The sequence below is a fragment of the Cylas formicarius genome, unplaced genomic scaffold, assembly GCF_029955315.1.
Source record: "Cylas formicarius isolate icCylForm1 unplaced genomic scaffold, icCylForm1.1 PGA_scaffold_2__14_contigs__length_35257938, whole genome shotgun sequence".
Lineage (NCBI taxonomy): Eukaryota > Metazoa > Arthropoda > Insecta > Coleoptera > Brentidae > Cylas > Cylas formicarius.
Window position 1 is genome coordinate 28,814,140 of NW_026844319.1, and position 21,241 is coordinate 28,835,380.

Below are 21,241 nucleotides of genomic sequence, written 5' to 3' on the forward strand. Positions count from 1 at the left end.
GAGACATGAAACCACAAAAATCGAGCATTGAATTTGAAGCCCCGTTTTCAAAAATCAATTGCCCCGAAACCACTTCTCTCTCTAAAAACCGCAAGTTCATCTCGAATATATCATTTGCATTTAAACTCACAACTATTGACTCAATTAAAGCCATATTACCGCGCCATATTATAATATATTATTATATTATTAATTGCTGTTTGGAAGTTTTGGTGACAGTGGTAAATGTACGAACTTATGATTATGTTATTTCTAATCATATTGTCACTAACAGTCAACCTGGATTTCGTAAAGGTTTTAGTACTATTAGTCTACTTTTACACATTAACGATAACATTATTAGTTCTTTAGATAACGGTGCTCGCACTTATATCTTTAGATTTGATTATATTATGATCAAGCAAAAAAAAATTGTCACTTTCTTTTGGTTAATGTTTTAAGTTAACACTGAATTCCGGGTTAGTAACTTTTGCCTTTAGCGGATCATTTTTTTACAGTAATTTTTACAATAAAAAGCACCAATTTATATTATTATTATTATTATTATCGTATGGCAATAACACAGTCTAGTTTTAAATGTTAATGTTTACAAAGGTTAAATCTTAATATCTAGGTTTTCAATCCAAACAACAGCCGATGGAGTGGCCCTCAAGAAGTCTGTTGTCGTACACTGGCTCTGTCTTTTTTCGCACCCGTATGCTAGGTGGCGGATGGTTTGTCGCCTTCCACAGTCGCAGCAGTTGGTTTCTGATTTGCCCCATTTGTGCAGAGAGTCCGCACAAACACCGCATTCTGTACGGATCCGATTTAGGGAGCACCAGGTTCCTCTCGGTAGTGTAGAACCTGGAACAGTTTGGTTAACGTGGAAAACGCTGCAGATATCTGGAGGAACGCAATTTTGCCACATCTGAGCCCATTCGTCTTGTAGGTGGAAGTTATTGGATATAAGCGCTGCCGCTGTTTGAATTGGAGGTTTTCTGGAGCGGATCCTGTGCCCTAGTTGAGCGATATCTTCATGGATTTGGAGTTGGGGATTGTTTTGTATTTTTCTAAATTCTCTGCAGAGAGCTTCCGATCGCCGGAGATGGGCTGGTGGAATGTTGCAGAGCGCGGGGAGCCAATACGTGGGTGTGGATTTGATGGTTCCACTGATCATTCTAAGTGAGTTGTGGATTTGGACATCCACTAGTTTTGAGTGGGGGCTATTCGTCCAGACAGGAGCGCAGTATTCGGCCGAGGAGTAAACAAGGCCAAGAACGGAACATCGGAGCGTTTCGGCTGAGGCACCCCAGCTGGTGCCACACAGTTTGGATATTATGTTGTTTCTTGTCTTAAGTTTGGCGGCTACGTTGCTTAAATGTTTTTTAAAGGACAGCGTACGGTCTAAGGTGACGCCCAGGTATTTCGGGTGCTTGTTTTGTTTTAGTTGGGTTCCGTTAAATTCGACGTCCAGTTCTGTGTTCGCCAACTTGTTAAGGTGGAAACAAGAAGTCTCAGTTTTGGTCACACTCGGTTTCCATCTCCATTTCGCAAAGAAATCATTCATGGCCATCAGATCTTCGCACAGTACATCTTCTGCAACGTGGAGGTCTGAAGCCAAGAGCCATGTCGTCGGCATAGTTAAATTTTTTAGAGCGAGTTTCAGGTAGGTCTGACACATAAAGGTTAAATAGCAGAGGGGCAAGGGCGGACCCCTGCGGTAAACCATTATTTAGTACTCTCTTTTTACTTGATTGATCATTCAAATGCACTTGGAATGACTTGTAGTTGCTTTGCATCTGGTGATGTTCAGAAGTTTGTATACAAGACCCTGGCGCCAGACCGTATCATAAGCCGCGGTAAATCTATGAAAACGAATGCCGATTTCTCCTGATTTTGGAAACCAGCTTCTATGAAGGTTGTAAGGCTGAGGACTTGATCGCAGCAGCTTCGGTTTTTTCTGAATCCCGCCTGCTCTATTGGGATATGCAGCATGATTATGTCGGATATGCGGTTGTATATAAGTTTTTCCAGTAGTTTATAGCAGGAACTGAGTAATGCGATGGGTCTATAGCTCTCGGGTCTGTCTTTATCTTTACCAGGCTTGAGCAATGAGATTATTTTTGAGTTTTTTAGTTTTGGTGGTATATAGCCATCTCAGAGTAGAACTTAGCCAGCCAAGCCTTTGTTACAGATCCACTATAGGACAAGAACTCTACATGCAACCCATCATAGCCGGGCGCTTTACCTGTTTTCATTTCCTTTATAGCGTTTTCAATCTCCTCTGTTGAGAAGGGTTTAGCGAAATCGGATTCTCTTGTGATGTTCTTTTTTAGCTGGGATAGCTCTTTTCAAATTTTGGTTGTGTGACTTTTGTCGTTGGGCGCTCTGGAAGTTGAAACAATATGGTCCGCTCTCTGATCTGCGGATACCGCGGGGTCGTTTCTCACAGGTGGAGAACCTGATCCGAGTTTTCTTATGAGGCTCCAGGCTTTTCGGCTAGAGTGTTTGAAGTCCACATTGGCGACGGTTTGGGACCATTTATCACGTCTAGCGTTGTCAAGGCTCTGCAGTATTTCGTCAGCGAGATCAGGGTCTCCGGTGTTGAGATATTCCTCATATAAGGATTGACTGTCCTCATGCCAGCCGGGAATGTACTCTTTTCTATATCCTCGAGGGATGGACTTTTTTGCGGCGGCGATCACCGCTCCACAGAATCTGTCATAATTTTTGGGCTTAGCCGGGATCCAGTGCAGAGTTCTATCCAGGATGTGTTGGAATTTTCCCCAGTCCGCTTTATTGAAATTCCATCTTGGCTTTGGTGTTGAATTTATAAGTGGGATTTGGACTCCTACTGTCACCAGAACAGGCCTATGTTGGCTATGGGGAAATCATGACAGCGCTTTCCTTTCTGTTGCTAGGGGGGTGTTGTCTAGTTGTCTGGTGACAAAGCAAAGATCAGGGTTAGAGTCTCTGTTCCAGGCGGCGGATCTAAATGTCCCTGGCTGCTTGGCATCGTGAACTAGGTAGAGATTACTGATCTCCGCCCAGCTGGTTAATTCGGTACCAGCAACGTCTTCATTAAGGTAGCCCCAGGCAGTGCTGTGGCTGTTGAAGTAACCAATATAGACCGTGGTGCGAGTTTCCATTGGTAAAGCTGCTTCCGCCCAGGTCATACCAGGCGGCTTCTGCACATTGACTATCGAGAGAAGGCCGATCTTGACGGTTATTATGTAGACACTGTTCGTGCACTTGGATGATACTAAGAATGCATTTTTTATAGTGCTCCTGACGTATGTGGCTGAGCCATGGGCATGATGGAAAAGAGATGCAAGTGCGGTATAACCAGGGATACTACCTCTTTTTTGAAATTCTTCTTCGCTGTTTGTGTGGGTTTCCTGTAGGGTCACAACATCGATGTCATTTTCGGTCAGCAGTTTAGATAGGTATTCACATTTGGCTCTGCTTATACCCTCTATATTTAGCTGGCAAATACGGACTGACGGTCCGATAATTCTAGTCTTGGGGCTCTGAGAAGAGCTGTTTCGAATCTGATTTGGAATAGCTTGCGAGGTCATCCTCACTAGTAGAACAGTAGAAATGTAGAAACAGTAGAAACATGTGTTTAAGGGACAGGATATAGATACAAATTGTCTGACCGCCAGCTGTGTTAGCTCTTTAGCGTTACCCAGGGTGCACCACGAGGAGGCGAGCTAACGTTGCACCCCACCAATTTATAAAAAAAAAACCTTCTTACTGGAGCGCAAATGTCAAATGTCAATTATGCAATCGTAACTTCGGTATTCCGTGGTTGGTTATTTATTTGTTTCTGAATGACTGGTAATTAGATTTTCACGAATATCTTTATGAAATCTGGATTTTTAACAATACGTTGTTGGTCATTAAATTTTGCCACTTTTTTTCTTGTCTGCAACTGTATATATAACATAATTTTGCAAAAGCATCGGTGCCCGGCGAATACTTATTATAATACGACCAAAAATATAGTGCATTTATTGCTTTGACGTTTTAAATATTTTATAGCGCCTTAACCACAGACCTTCGCATTACTGTGGTAAAACCCACCTGCAAATGGACCATTTGAAAGTTAATTAAGCATTAATACTGCGGGGTATTTATTTTAACATCATGTGATATGTATCGTTCTGTTTTTTAACACTTTAAAGTGGAATTCGTGGAATGAAGCACATGTGAGTAAGTGGATTCGAGAGCAAAATAGGCCAATAGTGTATTTAGTGTCTTGAGCTGATTTGGTCTGAGTTGATAGATAGATAGATAGATCATTTATTCACAAAATCCATTACAATGGATGTTTCGTCACAAAAAATTACATTAAAATGTTTTAAAATAGATGAAATAGAAAAAGTGTAAAATAAAGTTATACATACAGGACAATCATATAAGATGTGTATAGAACAAACAATACAAGTACATAATTTTTCAAAGAAACTTCCACAGGCTACTGTAATATCTTTTAAAAGCTTCTGGATTCCCCTTGCGTCGGTTTTTACTGAATCGAAATTGCTGACGTTTGGCTTGTTCAGAGCTGACTTATATATTGTTTGAGGGGGGTGGGGGGGTGCTAATGAGGGGTAGAAACACCGTCTCGGATGACCGATTCCCAAATTGGTGACAGGTAGAGACCTGAGTCGCAGTTAAGCGCCAGTTTCAGTCAAGCTCTGAAAAAGCCAACAGGATGATTGCCGAAACGTCAGCAATTTCTACTCAGCAAAAACCGACGCAGGAAGAATCCAGAAGCTTTGTAGAAAGTAATACAAATATATCAATATAACATTACAAACATTTATTTATAACATGTGCTTCGAATTCACTTAACCTATAAAAAGCATTGGTTGTCAGAAGTGTCTTGACCTGTTTCTTAAATTGCTTGGTAAAAAGGTTCTTTAAACTCGACTGGAGCATATTATAATAGTGTGGCCCTGCATACCCTAAAGATCTTCTACAAAATATATGATTTAGTTTACGCTTTAAGAGATTTTCTCTGTTACGAGTGTAGTGACAATGTGTTTCTTATGTAAATGTTTATTTTTGTGTGTAACTACCAGTATTTTAAGTAGGTACATACAAATATATTTCAGACAAATATTTCATTGCAAGGGTGTCTCGGAGAAAGTTAAAAAATTAGCCTAAGGATTCTTCTCTGCTGTACAAACACTCTTTCAGCATCACTAGCTTGCCCCCAATTCACAATTTTGTAAGAAATTGAGGAGTATACTAATAATAAGTAAGACTAATAGTGATCTCTCAAGAAACAAGTCTCTAATTGTTAATATGCCAAAGAATATTTTATTTAGTTTGCTACAAACACTATTTATGTCTTGATCCCACCTCAATGATGCTTCAATGTAGGAGCCAAGAAATCTTCTGCTCTGGCTTTTTGCTAAGGATGTAAGGATGGCCAGTAAATCCGACCACAACTGTTCTCTCTAAATTTATGATTAGATGATTTTCTTTACAATATTTATTAAACTGATTTTAGGTAAATCGGTCACGTGTAAGAGAAAAAGTAATGGCCTCAAAATGACCCGTTGAGGTATGCCCAAGTCAACATCATATGGATCCGAATATGTTTCGTTTACTTTTACATTTTTTTTAATCATTTACGACATGATCCAATTATTAACAATTATTTAATTAAAATTAAAGATCAAATCTGCTCATAGATGAATGCCAATGTAGTTATTTAAAAAAAAAATTATGCCTAAAGATTCCAGCTTTTCCGACCTTATATCCGACCACTGTCTCTCCGACATCGAGTTCATCATAAATATGTTGGACAAGCTCGATTGTGCCCGTTTCCGTGGAGCATTTTTTCTTGTTTAAAGAAATGCTGAATTCGGTTGTACATTGCCTTTGCTGTTGTTATAGGTTTATAATTATCGCTAAATGTGGAGTCCCCTTTTTTGAATTCCTTTCGAGTTTTTTAACGCTGAGGGAAACTGCCCAAAACGAAATTGACTCATTAATGATGGTTGTTAAGTAGGGAACCAGCATATAACAAAATCCCTTTATAAGTCATATAAGAATTTGGTCGATACCAGAAGATCCTTTGCTTTTCAGCAAATGCATTAGAGTCGACATTTCCTCATCGGAGTACGGTATAAAATACATGCTTTTGTCCCTAGTGGGCATAAAAGTGCCACTTTCATTATTTGTGAACATCGAATCCACTTTTAATAGCACGTGAGTAGCAAAAAATTGTTAATATTTAGTTAATATTGTGCACGATTTTGTAAGTGCTTAATTCTATTATAACTAATTCTAAATTGAAAATACAAAACATCAGAAGTGGGATGGGTGGCCCATTAAGTGAAAATCGTTTCAAAAGTTACGACTGGGTAGAAAGTTTCGAAAAATATTGTTTATTTACTAGATTTTTCAATATTTTGTAGTTATTGTGTACGGTTTCATCATTAGAGGATTAGAAGCGCACATAAGAAGAAATAACACTGCATCAAAATTTATTGATAGCACCATAAACGTAATTCTGCAAGAGGTAGCTAAAATATCAGTAACTGTGAAAAACGTGTATGAAAAGAAAAAAATATTTATCGAGAACGATTATAATATTTAATATTTTGTATATTAATAATGATATTATGTATAAATGCAACGAAATTGAACGTAATAAATTGTTACTTTGTGCTAATTGCTCGACGACAGAGATTGAAAACGTACTAATATTCCGCTTGTTAGTGTGGGTAGATAAATTCCTAGGACGGTCCTGGAATGGTTAGGAGGCATGGCAGGGTTCTATAGGGGGTTGCGGTTTTGGAGTAATAAACAGTAGGCAAAGTTAATCACGCGGTCTTTTGTAAAAGCACTATATTTCTGGTCCAAGTATATGTGGTTTATAATGTGTAACGGTTTTACGGATAAGCTGCGATATCAAAAAAATAAGTTCAGCCCGTTGCAGATTTTTATCCAAAAGGTCCGTGTCGCCACGTAGCGAAAAGGTCGAACCGGTCGGAGCGGCGGCCGGAGGAGTGGGGGGCGGTCGATGGAAGGGGTAGTCGAGATAGCGGCGGCACCGGAGAATCGGAAAAGGACATTCGGTCCGGGAATCCGGGAAGGAAGGACTCTTTCCTGTTCCGGGAACCCAATCAGACGTCCAAAGAATAATTGATAACAAAGTGTACTGGACTCCCCCCCCCCCACAATTTATTCGTCCGTCGTGTGGGCGTTTATTTATTTTTTTTTCAAAGGAACCTTTCATTCGACGCTTTAAAATCTGGTTCATGATTTTACCTTTGCTTTTAACTTGATTACGGCACTGCAAAGAGAAGTTTGAAAGTATACCAGGTTGTTTTCTAATTGAATAATTTAAAAAGAAAACTTCACGTGAACATATGTCATACGCATGTATACACATGGTGAAACTTCAGCAGGAATCTAGAAGTTTTGTAAATAATAAAAAGTAGAACCACACACCCTGAAGCACCTAAGAGACGAGACGAGAGTAGGTCCAAGAAATTATAAAATGCTGGCAAATAACGGAGATGAGAACGCCAGTCCCAGAGCAAACTCATTACACTTTATTCTTTGAGGTCTTAACACAATAAATGCAAAAGAATGGGACTAAAAAAACGTTTCCTAATGCACAAGAAATCCCTTTATAACAAATTATATCTTTTCTACAATTTGACTAATCAAAATATAACATTTAGGAACGTTTGAAAATATATTGATATTGATGTGTTAATAACAATCATCAGTCGGAGTTCAACAAATGAACGGATGATATCCCGATGATATCAATTTACATTTTCTTATCGATATGTCGACGACGTCATAACTGCAGTTCCAAAAAGAAAAACAGACTTATTGCTAAACTCCTTCAATAATTACCACAAAAAATTCACGGTTGAAACTGACAACCAAAATACTATTAACTTTTCGGTCTTATCCCCACATCACATGTAAAATGAAATAATATATATTCATCCCTTAGCCCACAAAAATCGGTCATAATAGGTCTAGTAGACAGAGTAATAATGTTATCCGATACAGAATATAGACCAGAGGCAATTATTATTATTATTATTATTATTATCACAAAAACTTAATTAATATGTTTAGTAAACGTACCAACAAATTTTACAATAACGTAAACAAAAATCAACATCAAAATCCTCAAAGCAAATATATATAGCCACAATATAAATCTGGATTATCAGAAAAACTCCAAATCATTTTCAAATAGGACACAAAAGTTATAATTTACAAAAAACATATCTCTTCACTAAACTTAAAGCAAAAATTCCAATTGAAAAAAGAAGTAATGTAGTATATAAAATTCCACACTCTAATTGCGATAGTGTGTATATAGGACAAAGAAACCAGTATTTAAAAAATAGAATCAACGGACATAAGTATGACAAGAAAAATAAAACAGCTCTTCATACCCATCGTGAAAACACCAAACACACATTCAATTTTCAGAAAATTAAAGTCCTACTAACAGAACCTGACACCAAAAAAAGAGAACTTTATGAAAGTGTAGAAAAACTAAAAATCGATTAATTACAAAACCGATTCTAAAGGCCTTAACAAAATACAATATTCAATTTTAAACTAACAAAATTAAATTATCCAATATATTTGCTAATAGAAAACAACCGTACCTGCTTTGCATACCCTTCCAATCCGCATAAAATAGTCGCTGACAAATTATGTTTATTTTTAATATATTATCGCAACGTCAAATGTCATCAATTGTTATATATGTCACTTATACAAAATGAGAATATTTTGAAAAAGATCGAAATTACGATCGAAATATTTAGAAGAATTACATCGTTTGTTTTCGAGAGACCGAATACCCAAGAGAATTTGAAGAAAATATACACGACACTGTCCAAGAAAGTACATCTGGTGAAAATTTACATATATTCACACATATTCTGACTATTTGTCAAACAACCGTCAAACCTTGGCAACAGAATTAACAATTCTTACAGGGACAGCCCACCACAGAATTTCCGTACTTCGTATTTTTAGTTCAATTTTTTGAAGGATTTAAATAAAACAGATAAACAATTACTTAAGTAAGAAATGATGATCATAAAATTAACGATATTGTGATCACCAGAGATTGAATGAATAATTTTTATTTTAAGAGAAATCGGTTGGTAGTAGAGGGTACTGCTCAAATAAATCGATATTTTCCTCCTATAAAGTAAAGTAAATGCAGAGGTCGATCTGGAAACATTAATAACATATATATGTGAGATTACTTGTCACATCACCATTGGCCCAAAAAACTGAACCTTACATCTGCTCTTCTTTCTAATAATTTCCACATTAATGATATTAAGCGGTCCATCACAAAATACCCTTCACCATAATCTTCCAATAGCAATGAAACCGAAAGCAATCCCACACTTGGCACTGTATTCCTTGCTTACATTGAAAATATCACTGACCCAAATATCAAAAATTCTAAAGAAATATCATGTCAAAACCAGATTTACCACTTGTCCAAAAATCTCTCAACATCTTCGATCAGTCAAAGACAAAATTCCATTAGAGATGCCAAGAGTTTACAGCATTCCAGGTATATGCGGCAAAGAATACATTGGAGAGACGTGACGAAAAATATCAACTAGGCTCAAAGAACACGAAAGAGCCTTAAGGCTAAGACAAATAAACTCATCAGCAGTTGTCGAACACAATCACGGACATAAAAATTCTTGCAAATAATCAATTCTTCTACCTACGAAAAATCCGAGAGTCTATAGAAATCGATAAGCAACCTAACAATCTTAACCGCGACTCAGGTCCTTACTTATCCGAGACGGTGTTTATGGTTATGTTTTATGTTTAGCTCCGCCCCCCTGAATCAATATATAAGCAGGTACAAAGTAAAATACGAGCCAGTTTCAGTCAAGCTCTGAAGAAGCCAACGGGATGATTGGCGAAACGTTAGTTCGACTCTGCAGAAACCAACGCAAGAGGAATCCAGAAGTTTTATAAAAAGTATTACAGTAACCTGTGGAACTTTCGTTGAAAGCTCTGAAGAAACCAATAGAAGTTTTCTAAATAGTATCTTTGAGGTTATTCCAAAAACGTGACCTATCAAAATGTAACAAATTAAACTTTTCCGCCTGAAACGGCCCCCAACACCCTGTATATGTATCGCTCGGAAGCATTGTTCCCGATCGTAAATAAGTCTCTTCAGTCGATGGAAACATTTGCGAGTTCGCTCGACTGCCTTTTGTTTCCACGGCTCACTTGGGCCGTGTTTGGCGGCAACTCGGCTGGAAAGCGACAAGGGAATCCTTTCCGCAGTCCCACCGAAACTGTTATTCGCCGCCCCCCGGCGGCGGTGGCGGCGGCGATGCCTGCTTATTTTAACACGCCCCGTACTGAGAACACAAATGCCGGTCGACACTTGAACGCTAAATGCCTTTCGCTGTCGAGATTTCCATTGTGTCAATGTGCCGATCTTCGGCGTCGGCATAAGGAGGGGGGGGGGGGGGGGGGTGGATATTTCTCCGGGAAATATAAATTTTGAGCCCTCAACTCCGGCCCTGACCTCAACTAGATTTGGAAATTCTAAGCTAGGGTTTGATGAAAAGAAGCACGTCTACCCCCTGTTAACTCAGGTAAAAATAAAATCAAAATCCATATTTTTTAAAATTTATTAGAAAAAAAGAAACTTATCTTTTCAACAAAAACTATGTTGTTTCTATGGAATTACGATTTGTACTTTCTGTAGTATGTTTTTTAAAATGAGAGTAATGAAGAACGCCTCTTTTGTAGCTTTTATTTTGCACTTGAGACATTCTACTGCTAATATCTCCTTACCTTTTATAAGTAAAGGTGCAGCAGCATTATGCATCACAAAGGTGTCCTATAAAATACGAGGGTGGGATGAAAAGTTTCCGACCGGGCTAAGAGCGGTTTGCTACAGAAGAATATACCTCGAAATACATAGGTTGGCATAAAAATAAATTAAGTGCATTTTCATATGGTTTGATTGGCTATATGAGTCCTATCTTGACAGGCAGTAATTCCTGGGAATCCACATTTTTCCATAAAAGCTCTTTTAATTTGAGCATTTCCTTGTTCATATTGGAGAAAACCGATCCAATGATTTGACAGTTGTTGTTTGCTTTGGAATTCTTATATTCCTATTACTATTTTAAATTGAGAAATAGCTCCTTATTTAGCTGAAACAATTCAATGAATCTATTCTCTCTTGCAGATTAAATGGATCACTCTATCTCTCATTACTTTTTTGGAAGTTTGAGATTTGAGATCCGTCGTCGATTCTCCTCCTTATGCAGTAAATGTCTCAAAACAGGGTACATTTGTAATTGAAGTATTGGATTATGAACACAAATTTTTAAAATTTTTATGTCCTAAGAGGTTTCAGGATAGAATACGAACATAACAATCTTGCGTCGCCTGTATTATAGACGAAACCTCAAACTTTCTCTCATGTATGTCAATAATTCACCCACAAAAGCGGAAATTATAATTCCAACAATGTTCGAAATGGTTTAGTTTCCTGGTATCCGAATTTTTCCAATGGAGTAGATGGTTTTCAAAAAACTAGATTCGAAATTATTGCCAATTTTCAATAATAGGGGGATCGATTTTTCAGTTTTTTTGAATTTGCGGCGCACCCTGTATATTTTTGAAAAATTGTCAAGAATAAAAGTTTATGGAGTCGTTTCCTCTGCGTCTTCTGGTTCAAAAATTTTTTCGGTCTTTGAAAAAATGGTCTTTTTTTTTAAATACTTCCCCAACCCGCAGCCCCCCCATTTGCAATAGGTTCCGACACTGGGCAAAGCATATATGTGCCAAACATGAAGTCGATCGCTTCAAATTTCGGACACTTATCGTATTTCATAGCGAGGTCCAAAAAACAGTCGAAAATCGCGAAAAAAAGATGGATACCGGTGTCGGATCAGTGCCATTTCTTACAAGCTTATGTATCTCATGGAGGGTTAAAAAGGTTCGAAAGTTATTCGGGAAAATCCAAAAGACGAGAACGGACAGACAAAAAAAAATTTTTTTCGACGGTGATCGTTTCTGTACCAACGACGATCCCATAGAGAGATATAAAATTTTTATACGAGCGCAGATACTTTCGAAAAAATCGATTTCATCGATTTTCGAAAGTAACAAATTCCCACCTGTAATGCGGTACTTCTATTCTACATTTTATGCTAATTTTAATTAAATTAAATTAAATGTGCAAAAACGAAGTAACAAATATCAGTTAACCGAAATAAAAAACGATTTTTGGTTAGGTTGGGATTTTCTTCATCATTTTTTTGTGCCCGTCCGACGAAACAAATCTTGGCGAATGATAGCCGAGAAGTCTAGAGAAACGCTTAGGGAATAACCTTGGTATATAACGACGGTTTCCCTTCGCATATATGATACAGAGTCTCAGTCCACCGTTTTTTTTTCGGTCTGCCACTGATACCGTCGCCAGCGCGCACCCGAACAATAACATCCAAATCCTCCCCCTCCCTTAATAAACACGACGAGATAACATGCACACACACACACGGCCGCGCGCTTTTCAACGCCGGCGTTTATAATAACCGAACTGTCATACGCAATATTGCGAGAGATAGCGTCGAGAAGCCCCGGGCGTTTGGTTTACAACGCAAACTTAATAATGGCAGTCAAAGCGCCGGTTGGAAATGTCATCTGGTGACCGCGACGGGGTTGAGGGGGGAGGCCTTCCGGTGGGCCTGGGGCCACTTTTCGCGCCGCCGCCCCCTCTAAATTGGCAGCGACCGCCGCCCGACCGGAGCGCCGCGACGCACCGATGTCAGTTTTTACAATCTGGCGCGCGATAATTATTTTTTCTGCTTCCGTGTGTAATACCTAATTACGCACCGATCTAGCGTGCGGGAAGCGTCACTTTACCGCGTCAGTTTCGTTTCCCACGGATCCGAGCCACTTCGGACATTTCCGCGATTTTACCGCACGGGTTTGGGAGCAATCGGATGTTTTACCGCACGGTTTGAATTTTGACGTTTGTCAATTCTGACGGTCATGTCAGTTAATATATTCGTCTTGTTTTGTAAAAAAGTACGCAAAAACTAATACACAGAAAAATGTTATGCAATATATCAGACAATTTAAATACTGCGAACTGCGAGCTACAATTAAATTCTAATGGACTAGTCGGTTAGTAAACGGACATTAACAATTTAAGTTTCCCACAGAAATTTTACATATGGTTCGCATGAACTTTAGTTTTTTTTTGCAGTTTTTATATTAATATCTTGCCAAGACCGATTGTACCATTTTCAAATATCATCAGTACAAACAAAATAAAATTGATTGTTGGGACCTGCTTTTTCTTGCTTACACCAGCTTAAAAATGTAATCCTCTTAAAATCTCTATCCTTGGATGGTTGTTCTTCCAATTACACAGTGAACCCTGATTTTTCATTGATATGAATATCTAAGAATGGGAGGTTATTCAATGGTAAAACGTATGTATGGAGTTTAAATGTCTAAGAAAATCTACTAGGGTTTCTTGACCATGAGGCCAAATAACAAAAGTATCATCGACGTTTTCATTATTTTGGTTTTAGATGAAAGGTTTCCATAAATATATTCGCGGTGACTGGTGATAGTGGAGAACCCATAGCTTGTTTGTTCAAAAATTTGATCGTTATATGAGAAATATGTCCCAGACAAGCTTTTTTTAATTACGGTGAAAATGTTTGCTTTCAGATTCTCGGATTTTAATATATTCGAAATGATGTTGAGAGTTTCAGGAATAGGGACTTTAGTAAAGAGAGATTCTACGTCGAAACTAACCAGCATGTCTCGTGTATCTAATGTAATGCTTTTTAATTGTTCGATTAAGTGAAAGGAATTACTTATGAAACTATCAGTTTTTCCTGTAAAGGGTTTTAATAAGTAATAATAAGAGTCCATAGAGACGAGGGATTTTAGAGTCATGAGGGTGACAGACTTTTCGGAGTCTGATAGAGCAGAAGCCTTAATAATAGATCTTTTTACAGTTGATTGTAAAGGTATCTTGAATCATTTTCTTGCCAACAGGATGATTGCCGAAACGTCAGCAAGTCCTACTCAGCAAAAAGCGAGAAGTTTTTGTAAAAACTGGAGAATAAGATACCAGAAGTGGTAAAATAACTAAATATAAAACTGCAGTTGGTAGACAATACGTTTTAATGTTACTATTACGTATTCATCAAAATAGAAATTGTTAACAATTTCTTTTTATAATAACAATAATTTTCCAACATAAATTCCTTTAGAGTGATTTTTAATATTACATACACCGGGTCTTTCAAATTCGATTCTCACCATTAGGATCTCTGCAACGGTAAGAGATACAGGGTAACGTGAATTAGGGGAACGTTAAAGTTTACCACACTGTATCTCAAAAGTTAAGACGTTTAGGACATGCGTTAATATATAGTGTTCTTTTTAAAATTGAGCCAAAAATAACCCAATCAATTATCAACATTTAACAAGACTCTCTAAAAAGTACTGGACTTTTATTTTTGGAATGTTACAAAAATGTCATTTTGCAGGTTACAGTGCCAACACGCTTTCAAGTATGACGAAGGCTTCGCTCGATCCCCACAGCCATCTTCGACAACCGGGTAAGAAACGATACTATTTAAACCAAAATCACCAAAAAAAACGAAAAATTACGGGATCTTTTGATATTTTTACAAAAAAACGACACACTCTCTATATTTCTCTATACTCCTGGTATATCAATTTTTACAATGTCAATGGCCTACCAGAAAATATTTTTTTGGAACCCAAAATGACCCAAAAAAAATCAACAATGTACAATATGGGAAAATCTTATATAGAAAAGTTTTTGCCGTTCATACGGGCTATATGTCCATATAAAATAAACTGAAACACTTATTATGTTTCACAGCGATGGTGAAAAAACACTCGAAAATCGCTAAAAAAATATGGATGCCGACATCGGATCGGGGCCCGTAGCTCGAACCGTTCAAAAATTATTTCGCCAAAACCATTGCTCTGTGGTCCGTTGAGACCTAAACGCGATGAAGATCCCGGGTGATAGGTAAAGAGGTTCTTGGCCACCTTAACAAGGACAGCGAGCTACTCAACATTTTAAAGAAGAAGAATATTTAAAATATCAGTCGCTTCGTGCGAGGTCAGAAGTGCCCTCTCCTGGAACTAATCATAATCAATCAATCGATCAATGAACTTGTTTAACGATGATGATGATGATGATGATGCTTTATTGATCCATATAAATGACAAACACATGCGTTGGGCAAATCAAGAAGCAAAGAAAAAAATAAATTGAACTGATCAAATAAATAAGAACTAAAAGTTCAGATTTTCACGAAATTATATATTTGGACATGACAATTGTTTCGACAACACCGTGTCTTTGTCAAATGTGATTTTTGATAAAGACACGGTGTTGTCGAAACAATTGTCATGTCCAAATATATAATTTCGTGAAGATCTGAACTTTTAGTTCTTATTTATTTTGAAAAAAATAAATATAAAAAATTCTAAATTAAAGCACAAGTTTACAAAAATTTTAACGATTTAAAACGATCCGGAAACCCGGGCATCCGAAAAAAAGTTCCGTACAAAAGTTTCTTGGACTCTCGTGAAGACTTGAAATACTATAATTTTGTTGATACAGGGTGTCCCAAAAGTGTCCCTTCTACATCAACTTTGTTATTTTAAATACACCACCCTATATAATTCAAAATTTTGGGAATTCCTGGTTAAAATAAATGTCACTTTCTTAAGAAATTTAAAATTTGCATAGTTGTGGCCTCACCTTATACAGGGTGTCCCAAATAGGTGGTGCCGTTTTGGCGAATGTAATTAACAAAATATCAAGATTTTCTATATTTTTATTCAGATATCAATTCAAGAATAAAAAACAACTTTTAAATATATTCGAAGTTTAACACCCGTATAAATTTAAAGCTGGCCACACTTGTTGACAACATTAGGTATTTTTTAAACAGCAAAGACATGCTCCTACTTCTTTTAAAGTATAACACTCCAGATATACGAATAAAATCTATTGCTAATAATACAGGGCGTTCAATAATAGGTGGAAGTTTTAAAAAAAATCGACACACTTTAACAGATTTAATAAAACTTCAGAATTAATTATTTAACTGGATTGAAAATACCTAATAACAAAAATAAATAATTAAAATATATAGGGAAACTAAACAAGGTAGAAAATTTCAATAAATAAATCTATAAAACAAAAAGTTAACTAAAAAGAGTTCGTTAATTTTTTCAATAACGTTGAGCATCAAAGTTTGACATCAACACGCGTTAGGGTATAAACAAACTTTGACATTTCTGTTTGTTTTTGTTGTTTTTCGTATTTCCATTTAAAAAGTTAATAATTGTCAAGTTCTTTGTTTATAAATTTATAAATTATACATTTTTTTATATATAATTTTGCCTGTAGTACAACAACCGGAGAGATCTTCATCAAAATGTTTATTCAACCGACTGACAACAATCGAGATATCAAAAGTCTCAGCCATTTCACTGTCATCTTTGACGACTGAACCACTGTCTCTGAGCTCAATGGCGTCTTTTGCAATGACGTTTCTATGTAACGTCTCTTTTTACATTTTTTTTTACTCTCTCACATTGAGAAAGAAGTTATTGCAAAATTTTAAGGTTAATAAACGTTTTCGGTAGCGGAAATTCGGACCCGTTTGGAGGCACGATAGAGCTACGCGTGTAACAATGTATATAAGGTTGCATGTATATAAATGAGAAAATTAACTTTCCCAGAAATAGAAAAGCGGCCGTAATGATTTTGGCCGGGGGGGTGGGGGAGAATTCGTGTTTACCCGGACGCGGGAATGTAGTTTCTTTATTTTTTGTTCCCGTCATTATCATATACCCGCGATAACCATCACTCGCAAACGCGAAAATAATGCTAGCGGCCATTTAACGAATAAATCCGACTTCCCCCCGCTAAAATTTGAATATTTTGCCGGCACTGTTTGAAGCGCCCTGTATGTTTTCTATACGATAACTTATGAACAAGTGAGTAACTATTCTTTATAGGACTTTTTTTCGACCTATTGCCAGCACGAACATATTCTAACCAAACATCTAGCTTCCTTTTTAAAACCCTTTAGAGGGAAAACTGACAGCTTCGTACTTAATTCTTATCATTTCATTGAACAATTAAAAAGCATTACATTAAATACACAAGGTATTCTAGTTAGCTTCGACGTAGAATCCCTCCTTACCAAAGTTCCAATTCCTGAAACCCTCAACATCATTTAAGTTATATTAAAATCCGAGAATCTGGAACCAAACCATCTCACCTTAACTGAAAAATGCTTGTCAGGAACATATTTTTCATATAACGGTCAAATTTTTGAACAAAAAATCTATGGGCTCTCCACTATCACCAGTCATAGTGAATAAGTTTATGGAAGCCTTTGAGAAGAAAGCTCTCGACACCTTTCATCTAAAACCAAAATTAAGGAAACGCTACGTCAATGATACTTTTGTTATTTGGCCCCATGGTCAAGAATCCTTAGTAGACTTTAAACTCTGTAAACCCTAACATATGTTTGTGAGCTCCGCCCCCTCAAACCATATATAAGTACAGAGTAAAATGCGAGCCAGTTTCAGTCAAGCTCTGAAGAGGCCAACAGGATGATTGGCGAAACGTCAGCAAGTTCGACTCAGCAAAAACCGACGCAGGAGGAATCCCCAAGTTTTGTAAAAATAAAGTGACCTTTATTTTAACCAAGGATTCAAAAAATGCCGGTGTTCGATTGAAAATAACAAAGCTGATGTCGGGGAGGACAATTTTGGGACACCCTGTATCACTAAAATTAAATGTTGGTCCGCGGCGTAACGACATGGAGTCGATATGATTTTGGAACTCAAATTTATTTTACACTCAGTGCCATTTCGGGCTTTTATTTTTACAGTATTATAGATGAATAATATTAAAAAAAAAAGATAAATAAGAAGCCTAGGATTGCAATCTTCGAAATTTTATTCAAAAAAGTATTGGAAATTTAAAAACGAAGAATAAATTTTGAGGTACAAGCCTTTTGGTTCTAAGCTCCGACAACCGTACAAATGAAATCGTCATCTCCCCCGCGCCGCACCTGCCGTCACGGGTGAGGGGGCCGGATTTGACTTTTTAATAGTGCCGGTGAATCACGGCAAACGTTCCGACCGTCCACGTCAGATCTTTAGGTCGGATAAGGGCTCGTGAATTACCACCGGCCAGACAATCATCGAGGGCCCCCGTATACGAAAGAGTGGCGTGCAACGCTTGACCCCGATATAACTCACCTTTATCGTGACGGCATACGCACGGGGCAAGAGGTTTATTTTTCGCCCTTAATTGTTATTTTAGACCCCAGCCTGTCTCTCTTTCCTACTCGCACTTGCTAGGCGGCTATTTTTAATACCCCTTTGTGGCGATTTAAACGTCGCGTAGAACTATACTTCTTGGTTGTACAGTCACTTCACGTATAATAATAACAATAAGAATAATTATAATAACAATAATGATAACAATTATATTAATAATAACAATAACGGCTCTCCACGATGTAGTAAAATACATCGAAGGAGCCTTCCACGGCAAAAGTGCGGTTTTGGGTGTATTCATCGATATCGAAGGGGCCTTTCACCATACTCCTTTTGACTCTATTTGCGAATCAGCGATAAGCTTTGGTATAGAAAGCTCTATAACAAAGTATATCCAATTCATGATAAGCAATAGAACGGTGACTACAGAGCTTAACGGAAACGTGAGGAAAGGCTGTCCACAAAGCGGCGTATCTTCTTCATTCACGTGGATGAACTTTTGGTGGAGTTGGAAGGGTTAGGAGTGTTCGTCGACGATGTAGCCCTACTAATCAAAGGCAACAACTCAAAAAAATGAGAAGGAAGATGCAACATGCTCTGGATCTTATTGAGGAATGGTGCATATCCAGATCCTTGAAGGTTAACCACAATAAGACTGCTGACTGAGACGTGCTCTTCACAAAGATGAGAAAATTCACGTTTGTACACTTCTTGTATTTTTAAAACAGTATTAAGTTTCTCCAGAGAGGTGCAAACCAACATCAAAGCATTAAACACAGTCTATAGACGTGCGATGCTGGGTATAACAGGGGCTATGAAAACTACGCCCACCCTGGCCATGGGAGCTATACTAAATGTTAAGGCCCCATCTCTAAATGCTAAAGCGTCGGCTGAAAAAACTGCCACGAGACTGCACTTCAATGGATTTTGAAGGAACGCGGTTTATGGACATGCAGACATACTTAGGGACAAGAATCTGGAGAAGTTCTGACTCTAGGTAGTGATCGCAGCTCCAAGAGCTACCACTTTAAAACCAACTTTAGAGTAATCTTCCTAAATAGGCAGGATTGGGCAGATAATTCCCCAAGCCTCCTGAAACCGAAGGGGCTCATCACACAGACGGGTCCAAGACACAGAAAGGAACAGGAGCAGCATACTGGTGGGATGGACCAAAAACAGAAAAAACTCTAAAACTGGGACACATGACCACCATCTTCCAAGCAGAAATTTATGCGACTTGGGACTGTGCCCGACATATTGTCGGCCTAAATTGCAGGAACAAATAAATATCTGCGACAGCCGTGCAGCCCTCAAGTAGCTCATGTCAGTCGAAATCACCTCAACGATGATCCGAGATTGCATTGAGATGCTTGACAGGCTTGCTAAGGCAAATCACGTCCCACTCGTCTGGGTCGCAGAACACTGTGGAATCCCAGGGATCGGGAGGACAGATAGGCTAGCAAAAAGTGGAGCTTGTCACACAAGTACACTACCTATCTGTCCTAAACCTAGCAATAGATTTCTCGATATGTGGATTGAGGCTGAAGAGACACACTAAAGCCCTCTTTCAGGGGCCGTCCAGGACTCTTGCTTCCAGCCTTATCGGGTTCGACAGGAATCAGCTGAGACTGACTAACTGGACACTGGTCAATAAGAAAGCATCTTAGGAACATTGACATCTCACAAGATATATTATGTCCAATGTGCAACGCAGCTGATGAAGACTCCTCTGCATGTACTTGTCGACTGTGAACCACTCAGCGAACTCCGAAAGGAAATTCTGGGAGTGGACACAGGAAATAGTATCAATATTGAACTGAGGTGGCTTTTACTTGATGAAAATCCATTTATCAAAATAAATAAGAACTAAAAGTTCAGATTTTCACGAAATTATAGATTTTGACATAACAATTGTTTCGCCAACACCGTGTCTTTATCAAATGTATACATACATACAGTTGACATTTGATAAAGACACGGTGTTCTCGAAACAATTGTCATGTCAGAATATATAATTTCGTGAAAATCTGAGCTTTTAGTTCTTATTTATTCTTTTCTTTAGTATCAACATTCTGGAAGTGGGTGTTGGAAGGCTGATTCGTTATGTCCCGGCAGTCCGTCTCCTCTACACTCCCTCCTAACTCACGAACTGTCCTTCACAGGGCCTCGGCACAATTCAATAATAATAAAAGTAGTAATAATATTAATAATTCAAATAGACAAACCAAAAAGATACATACAGTACCTATAAAATGGAACACTAGAAGACGTTTCCGAAAACGAATCAGAGTCACCCCCAGCGCTATAATTCTTTTGTATTTTTTTTATTCCCGTCATCTTTCGACGTAGCCGACACCTTGGGGGTGAGGGGGAGGAATTCCTCCCTAAAACAATGCACTCCCCCGACCAAAGACAATCGGACGCAATCGGACGATCAACGGGGGGTCAAAAAAGAACAAACACAATAAAAATTGATTGTTCGGGATCGAGAGGGGGACCTCGAACGTTCATAATCAGGTAATTATCAGAAAAGGGCTTTTGTCGTCAGCTTATTAGGCGCCATAAGGGAGTCGGGGGATGCGATGTAATACAATAATGGAGGGTGGAAAAAGCCCGTTGTAGTATTTGTTTCAAATTTCGGAAGCAGTTATAAATAGTTAAATAAAAAGCCCACTAGCATACTTTTATTGACCAATAATAACAATAAAACATTAACATATAAAAACTACTGTGTCATTTTTTACATTCAAAACATTACTGCCCACATATCGAATTTTTTTAAGAAATACGCCGTCAAAAATCCAATGAAAACTTTTGGAATGTGCCTTACTGAAAGAGTGCGGATTGTGCGCGTCCAGAGCTTCCAATCCACCGA

At 37.9% G+C, this 21,241-nt stretch overlaps 1 protein-coding gene across 3 annotated transcripts in view; it reads left to right on the plus strand.

The window, feature by feature from the left end:
- LOC132698240 (DNA-binding protein D-ETS-3) overlaps positions 1-21,241 on the plus strand; it is a 100,013-nt gene that overhangs the window by 55,500 nt on the left and 23,272 nt on the right. For all 3 annotated transcript variants that reach the window (XM_060664201.1, XM_060664200.1, XM_060664202.1), the window contains one exon: positions 14,565-14,636. In XM_060664201.1, coding sequence (XP_060520184.1) covers positions 14,565-14,636 — 72 coding nt within the window. The remainder of the gene's footprint in view (positions 1-14,564; positions 14,637-21,241) is intronic.